The following is a 13,577-nucleotide window of genomic DNA, read 5'->3' as shown; positions in this document are numbered from 1 at the left end:
AGCTCATGGGAGAAGTTCAGTCTGGAGATGTATATTTAATACGAGCTTGTCAGTACAGAGGTGGTATGTAAAGCCATGTGTCTGGTTAAGATCATAAAGGAATGAGTATTTGACTCACAGATATTCTAAAGTTTAAAGTATATATAGAAGAAGAAAAGGCAAAGAATGAAAAAAACAGGGACTAGTAAGATCGAAGAAAAAGCTAATGAGAATGGAACATTAAGGTTTTCAAGGAGAGGTTGATCAATTATGTCAAATTCTTCCAATAAATCAAGTGTTATAATTGAGAATTGACATTGCATTTACTTCCATTTAGGTTATTGATAGAAATGATCAGATCAGTTTGGTCAAGTAGTGTGGATGTAGCTCAAATGGAGTAAGTTCTGAGATTTTGAGGTCATTAATTGAAAACAGTAAGTATTCACAACATTTTTAAGAAATATTATCTAATGAGAAAGGAGAAATACAAAGCATTTTTAGCTGAGTATGGAAGTGAAGGCACGATAGTGTTTTTGTTTTGTTTTGTTTTAGGATGTGAGAAACAAGAATAATAAGTATGTTTGGATATGACAGATATGAACCAGCAGAGGACGCTGTTAACACAAGGGAGAGGGATGTTTGAGAGATGCCTTTAATTGGGAGAGTAGAGAGTGTTGCCCACAACACTGGGTATAGGTATTGAGTATTTAAATTGAGAGGAGGGTAATGGGATTCCCACAAGGGAAAATCGTGTGGACAAGAGTAAGGAGGCCAGTATCAGATTCACCCACACTCGTATTTGAGTGAAAGTACTAAGAGTAATACCATCATCTCATATTCAGATTCGACTAACGAAGACAATTTTAAAACATATTTTAAAATTCTAATTTATTTAAAATATTTTAATATCAAAGTTGAGAAAAATCAGAGGGAAACTGAGAAAGGGAGTAGAAGCTTCAGGATATTTTATCGCAACAAGTTCTTTGGGAATCTTCCTGTCTTCCAGAGTCTTCTACTTGCTATTTAATCATCATCTACATAAAATTTAGACCAAATTTATTGAATAAATCCAGTCACTATTTCCCACATATTATACACCAATTATTTTATAAAGTTCTGGATATTTCATATTTAACTTGACATTCCCCTCTTGCCTTCAGAGGCCACATTAATGTTGTGGACAGTCACACACATCATACATTACACTACATAGAGAGAGATGAAGGTGTAAACTCTGACCCCTTTGCCTATAGTCCATCCACAGAGGAACTGTTTTCTCAACCCATGTAACAGTGGTAATTTTTTAATATGACCAAATTTAAAATGGTGAGATAGGGCAGAAATAAAAAATTGAGATTTGTGATATTTATTGAAAAATCAAAAGATCTGATAACCTTGCATGTGTTGGCTATACTCAGTAGTGTCTGTATTATTTAGGTGTGGGCATTTGTGTGTGCACACACACATTAACAGTATTCTCAAGTCTGTACACTTAATGAATGGAAAATTCAGGGTTTAAAAGCAAATTTGTATGATGCCAACGTCCTGTGCTTATTCATGGACTCAACTACCAGAAGGAAGTCAGTGAAAGTAATACTTCACTTGGGCCATTAAAAATGACATGATTTCACTTGACTTTGAGGAATGGGGGCAAAGTACAGAAAAGGATAAGAAAAAACGTAATCAAAAGATAGTTTTGTTTCTGTCTATAAACAACAACTAAGAAATCATGCTATGGTATAATTTTTTATTGGTTCCTTTCTTTGTTCCATGATAATTAAATTTTCTTCCTAGCATGATAATTACTTCTGCTTTCTGGAAGTGCTTATAAATGTATTTCTGTAGCTAAAACTGTATAACCTAAAAAATAAATTTCCTAGAAAAGAAATTCCTCCAACAATTGCATAAAAAAATTTTATGAAGCATACTATGTGCTTATATTTAGCTTGTAGCAATTGCTTACATTATTAGAGCAGGTGTGGCCTATTCTGGCTATAAAGTAAAAAGAAATACAAAAAGTCATTTTTAAATGATTATCTATGGTTTGCAGAAGAAGGACCCCACAAAGATATCTGTGTCCGAATTCCCCTGAACCCGTAAATATGTTACCGAAAGTGGCAAAAGGGAATTAAGGTTGCAGATGGAATTCAGGCTGCTAATTAGCTGACCTTGAGATGGGAATATTATCCTGCTTTATCCATTCAGTCTAATTACATGAGTGCTTAAAAGTAGAAGAGGCAAATGTGTGGGTTAGAGAGTTGTCAGTGTGTGAAGTATGTGGCACTCCTTGCTGCTTCTGGGATGTGTGGGCTAAATCCAGAACCATAAAGAGGCCTTCAGGAATTAAGGATGTCTCCCAACTTACAGCCATGAAGAAAACAGAGACCTTAACTCTACAAATATTGTAAACTGAATTCTGCTAACCCTTAATGAACTAGGAAGTGAATACTCCCCTAGATCCTACAGCGAGAAATGCCTCCCGGAATCCTTTGATCATAACCCAGTGAAACCCATAATACATTTGTTTTAAGCCACGAAGTTTGTGGCAATTTATTACAGCAGGAATAGAAACTAACACATTATTCCTTCATTTATATTTAACTTTCAACATGAATTAGAATAATCATACCAGAACAATTGGCAAATTTATTTTATATAATTTCAGTGTTAATGTAGTATTTTTAGAATGAAAACAATAAAATCTACTTCTATTTAACACACTTATATTTATATTATAATGAAGATTTAGAATGCTTTTTACTTACTTTCTTTAAATATAGGCTTATTGTCATTAACATCTGAAAGTTTAATTAATACACTCGTTGTTCCAGACAACGCTCCTGGCTGACCAATCATGTCCTTGGCTTGAATGATTACCCAATACTCATCTTGCAGTTCTCTATCCATTTTAGAAGATATTCTTATGACTCCTTTAAAAATGTAATAAAATTCCAATTATTTCATTATTAATCATGACGAAGTTCTAGTTAATTTCTTAACCACTGCACTATACATTATTTTGCTGTATGTTGAACCACTACAATGTGACAGAGACTTCCCTGGAGAAAAATAATAATAATAAATTAAACATCAACACTGCCTGGAGTGTAGAGTGATCATCACAATACTAGGAACAATACTAGGAACACTGGTAGGCCCTTAATAAAATACTATGTTAAGATAATCCACAGGTAGAAAAAAAAAGAATGTCTTGTTTTTTACTTTAAACTATTTTCTGCTATCTTCTCTAACATAATATCGGCTTGCTACAATTAACTTTGTCCCCGAAACTCTGAAGTTAGTATATTATTGATAAATTTGTAAATTATAATACCAAATTTATGAAATAAATATCATGCCCTTATTATTTTGAAGCCTGCTTAGAATTATGAGATCTGAAGAAAACCTGGTTGTTGACCCACAGTTATTTTATATGCGTGTGTGTGTCTGTGTGTGTGTATATACATGTATATGATATATTCAAACTCAAGATAATTGATGACATATATTGCAATAAATGCTTCACTTCTATAAGATTATTTAGTATAAATTAATTATCACTGAGAAGAATCTAAGAAAATCTTAAGATGGGTTCATAGGAGAGGGCTCAACATTTCTAAAGATTTGGGAAACACATAGACATTCACAAAAAATAGATAATAGCCAATACCCAAATATATCACGGACAAAATAGTCAATAAAAATTGTGATATTCATGGACATAAAGATGGAAACAATAGACACGCAGGTCTACTAGAGAGGGGAAGGAAGGAGGGAGGGAGATAGTTGAAAAATTTCTGATCAGGTAGTATGTTCACTACCTGTCTGTGACGGGATCATTAGTACCCCAACCCTCAGCATCACAGAATTTACCCACATAACAAACTTGTACATTTACTCCCTGAGCCTAAAATAAAAGCAAATTAAAAAAAAATACAATGAATTTGTGAAAAAAAATTGACATATGAGTATAAAAGCCTGATTTCAAAGACTGAGAACAAAAAATGTGAACTATCTCCATAGTTCTGTATTGATTATTTGTTGCAATGGTAATATTTTTGATATATTGGATTAAATTTAATGTAACATAATTTTTTTAAAAAATTGTTATATGTAGTTTTAAAAGATAAATGAGACCATAACACGAGGGGATTTTAGCTGCAGACTGAAGTGTTTCACACATGTAACCAATTATCTGAATCCCGATGGAAAGCATTGAATATGTTGCGCAAGTGCTGCTAACATCTCCCCGTATGTGACTCAAGGGAGAGGGACGTAGGAGTCTTTGTTCCCCATTAACTGCGCCTCCTTAGCTTTCAACTTTTCCTCTCAGCCTTTAGACTGAATAAAGAATATGTATTTCTGGATCTTATGCACTTCAGAACTTATGCTTTCAGTAATTTGATCCATGTTTGTTGCTGTCCATACCAACTCTTCTCCAGCAATGCAAGTTATAATTTAGCTACCCTACTCAGTATATTTAAAAAGTCAGTGTGCAAAGTGGAAAGAAAACATGGTCACGAAGGCCCGGTATGCCCCAGCATGTGTTTGTACTCTAGACACCTCCCTTTCTTCTTTCTGCTGTGTTTCTCCACACTGGTGTCCTGTTATTCTAAGAGTTTCAACTCTTTCCCACCTCAGGAATTTCCCTAATTTTTCCCATGCCTTGGAATCATCTTCCGCTTTCCCTTCCTTGTCTACAGGCTCAGCCAAAATTCTGATTTCAGTGCATTCTGCCTTGACCACAAAATATAAAGTGAGCCTCACTTGTTTTCTCCCACTGGAACTTTTTGGTTTTACTTCCTAATTACCCACAGTGGAATGTATGTGTGCATCACTATTCATGTTTCATGTCTATCTGCAAGTTCCAAGAAAGAAGAGTCCATGAGTGTATTTTGTTTTTGTTACTATTATATTTCATTTTAAATTTTGCAACTTTGTACCTTTATAAATCTAGCAAGTTGTATAACACTTGGTACATATTCAGCCTTTTGAGACTTGAATGTGGGAAGGAATTAAAGTCTAATGTTTTGAGGCATTCGTTGCGTATAATACAATAATTTTCCTTCCCTGCATCTGAAAAAATAAAGGCCATGTACATTCTTGAGAGAATTAAGAACACAGTCACTCAAATAATATTTTTTAGGATCAGATTCTCTAAAGAAACCTTAACTGAAAAAGGCTGAGACATTCAGTATTTACTGAGTAAATAAATAAGAAATGTTTAAAGATCGAACACAATACTTTAATTCTTTAAAGGTTTTGATATAAGCTGGAAATAATATTTTCCTTGTATCAGAAACCATAGAATTTTACTTCTTGGGCGCTTCTCACGTTCTTGGCTGATTAGTTATATCCTTTTTTTTAAATCAGTGGAGACTATAAACTCCTAAAGGAAAAAAAATTATATGGGCCTAATATTTGTTTTGAACACAACAATTAAGATTTGTTTAATGAATTAGGGTCATATGATTATTTAAAGAAAAGATAAAAGCATGTGTTCTACTTATTTTATATTTAATTGATTAATGCAAATTGGTAAAGCAATGCAGAAAAAGAATCACATATTGTATTCATGTAAATCAGAAATACGTAAAATACAGAATTATTTTTAGGTGAATGTCTCATAACAATTTGTACACTTAGCTTCATACTCAGACTTAATCTCAGTCATTCTGTAGGGGTATGCAGCTGTATTTCATTGTGGTTTTAGTTTGTATTCCCTGATGACTAATGAGGCTGAGCATTTTTAATATGCTTACTGGCTTTTGTATATTGTTCTTTGTCAATTGCTTATAAAAGCCTTTTCCCTCTATTTCTAAATTGGGTTGCTTGTCTCTTTTTCTAATTCACTTAAAGGAATCCTTACATATGATTTATACCACATATGCAAGTAATTTGTGCTACGGACATGGAAAATCCAATTTCCTAACCTTAGAAATATCAGCTAAAAGACTAAAAGTAATTAAATGCTTAGGAATTGCAATCTTTTTATGTATTGGCATATCAGGTCTACTGTGAAACATGTTTCTAAGCAGATAATTTTTGCTGACAATTGCCTTCTTTAGAATCATGTTAAACTTTGCTTGTTTCATTCACAAATACCTGTTGTTGGTTCAACAGAAAAATATGGCTGGCCTTGTAATAAGCTGTAGAGGAGACGAGCATTATTACCACTTGAAGGGTCATCAGCATCACTTGCTGTTACCTGGATGACTAATGTTCCTAAAGAGAACATAATACAGTAAATTAAGACTGTGGTCTTATTCAGGATGAATTCAGTTCTATGAAGCGGTCTTTCTTTACCAAGCAAGACGTTGTTACAAAATGAAAGCTCAATTCACCTCCTTGTTCTTAATTGTAAAAGTAATGTATTTTTTTGCTGTTTTTTATTTTTTTTTCAGGCAAAAGAATATAACTTTTAATATAAAATATTCCTAATCCCCATATGCAATATGGAATATTCAACATATAGATTGGTGGCCTAATAAAATGTAGCTATTAAACAATTCACTGTAATGTGTAATTTGTAAATCATAAACTTTTCCAAGGTGTATTATTAGTGGAGAAATTAAAAGGAACTTGGAAGTGCTTTTCACCAAAAACTAGAGTGTAGTATGTACCTTAAACAAATTGGAGAAGGTTGATAAATATTTACAACGATTATTGAATTAAGCTTGAAAGAGGATTCAGTTGAGGACGAGGATGGGCATGATTATTTAGCTCCTTTCATTCTCTTCTCTAATATACCTACTTGCTTTGATGAATTTTTTAAAAAGCAAGTAAAACCTTGCAGATATTGATAACATAAGCATTCTCATTAAAATTCAGTAACAAGAAATGAAATCATATGGAATAATTATTTATACATTTAAAATTATTGCTCAGATATTTTTTTTTTTTTTTGAGACAGAGTCTCACTCTGTCGCCCAGGCTGGAGTGCAGTGACCAGATCTCAGCTCACTGCAAGCTCCGCCTCCCAGGTTTATGCCATTCTCCTGCCTCAGCCTCCCAAGTAGCGGGGGCTACAGGTGCCCACCACCTCGCCCAGCTAGTTTTTCATATATATATATATTTTTTTAGTAGAGACGGGGTTTCACCATGTTAGCCAAGATGGTCTCGATCTCCTGACCTCGTGATCCTCCCGTCTCGGCCTCCCAAAGTGCTGGGATTACAGGTTTGAGCCACTGCACCCAGTCTAGTGCTCAAATTTAAAAAATATATATTTATTTAAAAATATTGAGCTTTCAAAGTATCTTTCTGTAAACATGGAATTGAATGTCATGGATCTTGTTGGAAATATGTATTTGTTGAAACACTATGTACTGTGTCAATAAGAATGGCAACACGAATGACACAAAATTAAATAGCTTCTGTGGTTTTGTTTACAGCTGGCATCATGAATTTTCTCATCACAGCCCAATTTTATAAACTGATACACTCTAATAGGAATCCATTCTATACTTCACTAACATGAAGCTTTCACTGTGGTCCTAAGTAGTATATATGCTTTGCCGTTTTGTCTTAACATTTTATAATGCTGTTTAATATTTGTTTTAATATCATACAGCATATTTTATTGAAGCAGAATTTCTTCTTATTCATATAATTTTAATGGGTAATACTTTTATTTGATTCAAAATCAAGAACAATAAAATGCATGAGAAGAAAACTCTTTGCCTCTCTTTTCCAAAACTTATTCAATTCCTTCAACCACTCAACTTGTACACACTTACTAGTTTCAGATATTTTAAAGTGAATTTATTTAGTAATTTTGAAAAGTTGTTCCAACAAAATAGTTCATAGGGACCATCACTTTCATTGATCTATATTTGGCAAGACTTGTTCCTTTAACTATCCTTCTATGCACCGATCCACTTACTTCTACCACATTTCCTCATTATAATCCTTTATCATTTCTTTCCATAAGGGGTTCCCATGCCTGGTTTCTAGAACTATATTTCCTATCTTTGGTTTCAGACACCATCATCAAAATCATAACATTTGTAGAGTTGACTAACATACATTTTAGAAATATAAGTCTTTAGAGCCCTTAAGCTAGTACTATACAAATGAGAACAAAGAAGTCCAGAAAATGCAATGACTCACAAAAGATGACCTCACACTTTGATGACAGAAATATGTCATACAGTGAGGTTCTTTTTTCCAGTCCAGTTTTTTTAGCACATTTTTTCTATAAAATAAATTTTATTATATATATTCAAGGTATGCAATATGTTATGCATATAGATATTAATGTGGTTACTATAGTGAAGCAAATTATATCCATCATCTCACAAAGTTACTCATTTTTGTGTGTGCATGGAAAGAGCAAGTATAATCTACTCACCCATCGCAAATCTCAAATATAATACAATATTATTAACTATAGTCCTCATGTTGTACATTAGATTTCTAGATTTGTTTATCTTACATATCTGTTACTTTGTATTCTTTGACTTACATCTCTCCATTTCCTCCCTCCTCATACCCCCTACGTGTTATTTTATTCTCTATCTTTGTACATTGAACTTTTTTAAAGATTCCACATATAAGTAAGATCATGCAATATTTTTATTCTGCGTCTGGCTTATTTCACTTAGCATAATGTCCACCAGACTCATCCATGTTGTGGCAAATGGCAAGATTTTCTTCCTTGACAATACTTAATAATATTCCTTTATAAATATATAACACAGTTTCTTTATTTATTCCTCTATCTGATAAGGGATTTATTTAAAAGAACTCATACAACTCAACAGCAAAAAGTCAAATAACCAGATTAAATAATTGGCAAAGAACCAGAATAGCCATATCTCCAATGAAGACACATACAAATAAATGGCCAATGGTTATATGAATGGGTTCTCAACATCACTAATCATCATGAAAATGCAAATAAAAACCACTATGAAATATCACTTCACACTTCTTAGGATGTCTATTATTAAAAAGACAAGAGATAGCAAGTGTTGGTGAGAGTATAGAGAAAAGGGAACACTTGTGCACTGTAGGTGAGAATGTAGATTCATGTAGCTATAATGGAAAACAATATGATGGTTCCTAAAGAAATTAACAATAGAACTATTATATCACCCAGCAATCCCACTACTGGGTATTTATTTAAAGAAAATGAAATACACCACTAGCAAATATATCTGCACTCCCATGTTCACTGCAGACTTATTCACAATAGCAAAGACATGGAAAAACCTCTCATTTCTCTTGATTTCCCTTTGTATCTGATGCCAATGTGTACTCCTTACACACACCTGGATTATTGTGCCTGCTCAGTAACCTACTGTACACCTGTTCTCTCAGGTCTCCTCTTGACCTGACCCATAGAGAGTAAAGAGGCAGTGACATGCCAGAGCAAGTGAACATTTTTTACTGAAGCTTCATTTACTTGTAACCAAAAGATACTTCTTCAACATTTTTCTCTTGTTCTCTGCTAAGTGGGGAATCTAATGTAGCCTGTTAATAGATTACACAAAATAATTTCTCTGAGTGTGTAGAAAATCTAAAACGTCAAAGTCTTAGAAATTTTAGTGGATAAAAACTGTGATATTATAAATATTCAGAATACCACTCATATATGAATTTGATGGGAATTTTAATTTCTGGGGAAATATTTACTATTCTTTCTTATGAACCTTGTGGCATTTTAAAAGAACCAAGGCTATGGAATTGGATTAACTCAACAATGTTTTAGAAATGTTTACTTTTTGGTAAGGACTATCAGTGAGTATTAAGTGATTCATTCCTTACATTTGTGTGTGTGAGAAGATGCTTATGTGTATATAGAGGCATATATATATGTACACACACACACGTAGATCTAAGTAATTGTGTGTGTGTGTGTATATATATACACACACATGTGTATATACACAAATGTGCATATATATACACACACACACACATGTATATACACACACATATGTGTGTGTGTGCGTGTGTATAGATGCACATTTACTGAAAAGGTTCCCTGATGTTTAGCTCTGCCACCTTCTCATGAAAGGGTTCCCTATATTTGTATAATCTTATCTCTGATTCTCTAGTTGGCTCCACTAGCTATTCATTGCTGCAGGGCAAATATTATTCTCTGAACTACTGTAGTTTTGTCCTAGGCCTTTGCTCCTTATTAGAGCAACTCCTGTAAGTATTCTTCTTCAATAAAACTGCCTTGCAGAGATTGCAGCATTCAGAGATCGCACCATTGCACTCCAGTCTGGCCGACAGACATAAATCTGTAACTAATTATATATCTGTATCTAATATATATATATGTGTGTGTATATGTATTTGCCCTCTTAATTTATATATAATATATAATTTATAAATTATTTATTACATATAATTGTTTTTTGCTTTATATATTATATATAATTGATAATCCTTACCAAAGGACTTTGCTATATATATTAGATATAAATTAGATATACTTTGCTACATATAATTAGATATAATATAATATAATATATTATATATAACATATATATCTAAATTAAGAGGACAAATATATGCAGCAGTATTTCCAAATATTTAGTGCTTGTAGTTTCTCTCTTAATTTTTACTCATGCCTTGGAAATGTTGGCTGTAAAATTTAGATGAATCTTAGCAATGTTTGATTTTTATAGGACCTAATTATCTTTGTTTTATTTTATTTAGCTATTTCCTACTTTCTTTTTCCTCTTTCAGTTATTATTGACACCACGATTTATAAAATACAGTTTAAGCAATTTTAAATCCTCTTAGTTTCTATTTTTTTAAAAGAGAATTAAGCCTGTATGTTTTCCTAATCAGTAACCTATATTCTGCAGAAATCCTCAAGAAATAGTCAAGTAACATAAATAGATCATAATAATAATTAAATATAAAAGCAGAAAGCAATATAAAAATATTTAACACAATAGTAAATATTTATATTTTTATGAAGACTTGTTATTTGTAAGCGAATCAATTTGTACATTCACCTGTAGTTAGGAATTAGATTATAGTCCACATAAAATTGAAAACATTACTATGAAACCAATAAAGTGTCTTTCAGTGGAAATGATCAATTGTCTTATAGTGCTCCTTTCCTAGTTAAATATAGGTTAACCAATACTTGTTGGTTTAGACAACGAATGTTTAATTCCTACATAATTTTTATAAGAACATATGTAAGTATTTCAGCATTTGTCTGTAATATCAGCACTGTGTCATGTTTAAGTCATAATGAATACCACCACAATGCTCTTCTCAGGTACTGGAGGATTTCTAGGCTTACGTAATTACTTCCATCATGTCCTGATTACTGTTTACTGTCAGAATCACTCTGCCTCTGGTTGATGAGAAATGTGGCTCCCATTCCCGGTCATCCCATTTCCTAAAAACAACCCACTATGAATTGCTGTTGTGCTCTGAAATATTATGACTACTATTCTACATAAGAACCACTGTTTATAAAGGCCATATCTGTATCCTCTTGAAACTTTTAAAATTGTACTTCCATGGAAAATATATTTCAATTTTTTATATATATAAGGAGAAAAATTTACAAAAACATATAAAGTACATCTAAAAATCCACTTTCATTTGCAATAAAAACTTTTTAAAAATTAAGAATGAAAGGAAACGTTCTGAATCTGATAATGAATGCTTTTAAGACTTGACAGTAATTATATTTAATTGTGAAGTGTTAAAACTTTTCCTCTGCAATAATAAAAGGAAAAAAATGTTTTTCTGTCACTATTATTTTTTTTCAGCATTGTATTGAACTTCCTAGACAATGCAATGAGGCAATACCATGCAGTTCTAACGCATTTATAGACAGGTAGATAAATAAATATTGGAAAAGAATAAATAAAATTAAATAATTAAAGTCAATAATATTTTTTGGTAGAAAATCAAATAAAATATGCATATAATTACAGAAAAATATTAAATTCATAAATTTAACAAGTCAACAGGAACACAAAAGATATATAAAAGTGAATTTTAAAAATATATGTATATATATATACACACACACACTCTGGTATATATATTCATGAAACTTGTTTTAGTTAAATATATAATATATATGAAAAGAAATAAAATATTCAGGAATATTTAAACAAAAATCATAACCTCTGTAAAACAACTAAAGATAAATTAATGGCATAAGTAAACAGATGAAAATACTGGATTTAGGAATTAGATGACTACTTAAAAATAAAAAAGATACACAACTTAAAAGCTGTCTCAATCAAAATCCTGGTAGATTGTATAAATGGTTAACTTGGAAAGACAATTAAAAAATAAATAAAATTTGTATGGAAAAACAAGGACCAAGCATGGCCAAGGCATTTTATGTTTGTTTGTTTGCTTTGTTTTGTTTTTGTCTTTTTTTTTTTGAGATGAAGTCTCACTCTGTTGCCCTGGCTGGAGTGTAATGGCATGGTCTGAACACTGCAACTTCTGCAAGGCAATTTTATTGAAGAAGAATACCTATAGGAGTTTCATTAATAAGGAGCAAACGCCTAGGACGAAACTACAGTAGTTCAGACAATAATATTTGCCCTGGAGCAATGAATAGCTAGTAGAGTCAACTAGAGAATCAGAGATAAGATTATACAAATATAGAGAACGCTTTCATGAGAAGGTGGCAAAGATGGACATCAGGGAAACTTTTCAGTAAATTCTGTAGGGTCAGTTTGATATCTCCATTTATCTGTCCATCTATCTAACACCAATTTTGGGATATAAAATTTGGCACCTGCTTTAAACCATTCACAAATATCAGTTTAAAACAGATGGTAGATCCAAATGTGAAAGTTAAATAATAAGAAACATAAGAATATAAATATTAGAGTAATAAAACTTTCAGAAAAAAAGAAAAATAGACGGGGAAAAGCAAAAATTTCAGAATCAGGGCAAATATATGTATATGATATTTGTGGAAAACATATATTTAGGCCTGGCGAATTTTATATTTTTCTCAATGCCCAAATCTCTTTTTCAATTTGTTAAACATATTTTTTGTTCCTCTACCCAGGATGGATTGATTGTTCTTACTCTACTGAAGTAGGGTAGCATATTTAGGGTGCATTATCTGATAAGAACGTGAAGCATGGTACAGGTCATTTATTTCTAACCTCTTTGCCTCTCTTCATTCATTTGATGAACATTTTATTCTGAGAGCATTAATACTTGCAGAGTGGATCTCACTACATTAGTGAATCAAAAATTAAATTCTTTCTTTTTAGAAAAGATTTTAACATTAAATATAGAACCAGAAGAATATTCTTCATCAGTATTTACATCATTTAATGAGTTTCTTAGTTAACTATTTTATCATACAGTGCCTTGTGTTATCACTGTCCTCCTTTCAGATTTAACTAAGTCTTAAGAGAAGTTTATTTTTTGCTCATTTGTCTGACACATTGTTTCTCACACTCGATGGAAGAAGCTACAAGTACAAAGCAAATGTTTGCAAATTCACTCTGGCTTATTTTAATGACTTAATAATAGTCATTTTAAAAAACAAGAAATCCGGGACAAATGATTCTAGGACATGATGACAGAAAAATAGGAGTAAAGCAGAACTGTCTTGGGTAAAACTGGAGATCTGA

The 13,577-nt window shown here is 32.1% G+C and overlaps 1 protein-coding gene across 1 annotated transcript in view; it reads right to left on the bottom strand.

The window, feature by feature from the left end:
* CDH19 (cadherin 19, type 2) overlaps positions 1-13,577 on the bottom strand; it is a 115,692-nt gene that overhangs the window by 51,417 nt on the left and 50,698 nt on the right. The window contains exons 4-5 of the mRNA XM_011974174.1: positions 6,085-6,204; positions 2,741-2,909 (exon numbers count right to left, since the gene is read on the bottom strand). Coding sequence (XP_011829564.1) covers positions 2,741-2,909; positions 6,085-6,204 — 289 coding nt within the window. The remainder of the gene's footprint in view (positions 1-2,740; positions 2,910-6,084; positions 6,205-13,577) is intronic.

Source organism: Mandrillus leucophaeus, unplaced genomic scaffold (assembly GCF_000951045.1).
Source record: "Mandrillus leucophaeus isolate KB7577 unplaced genomic scaffold, Mleu.le_1.0 Scaffold142, whole genome shotgun sequence".
NCBI lineage: Eukaryota > Metazoa > Chordata > Mammalia > Primates > Cercopithecidae > Mandrillus > Mandrillus leucophaeus.
Note: the sequence above shows the minus strand (reverse complement) of the source record. Positions and strands in the feature narration are given on the sequence as shown.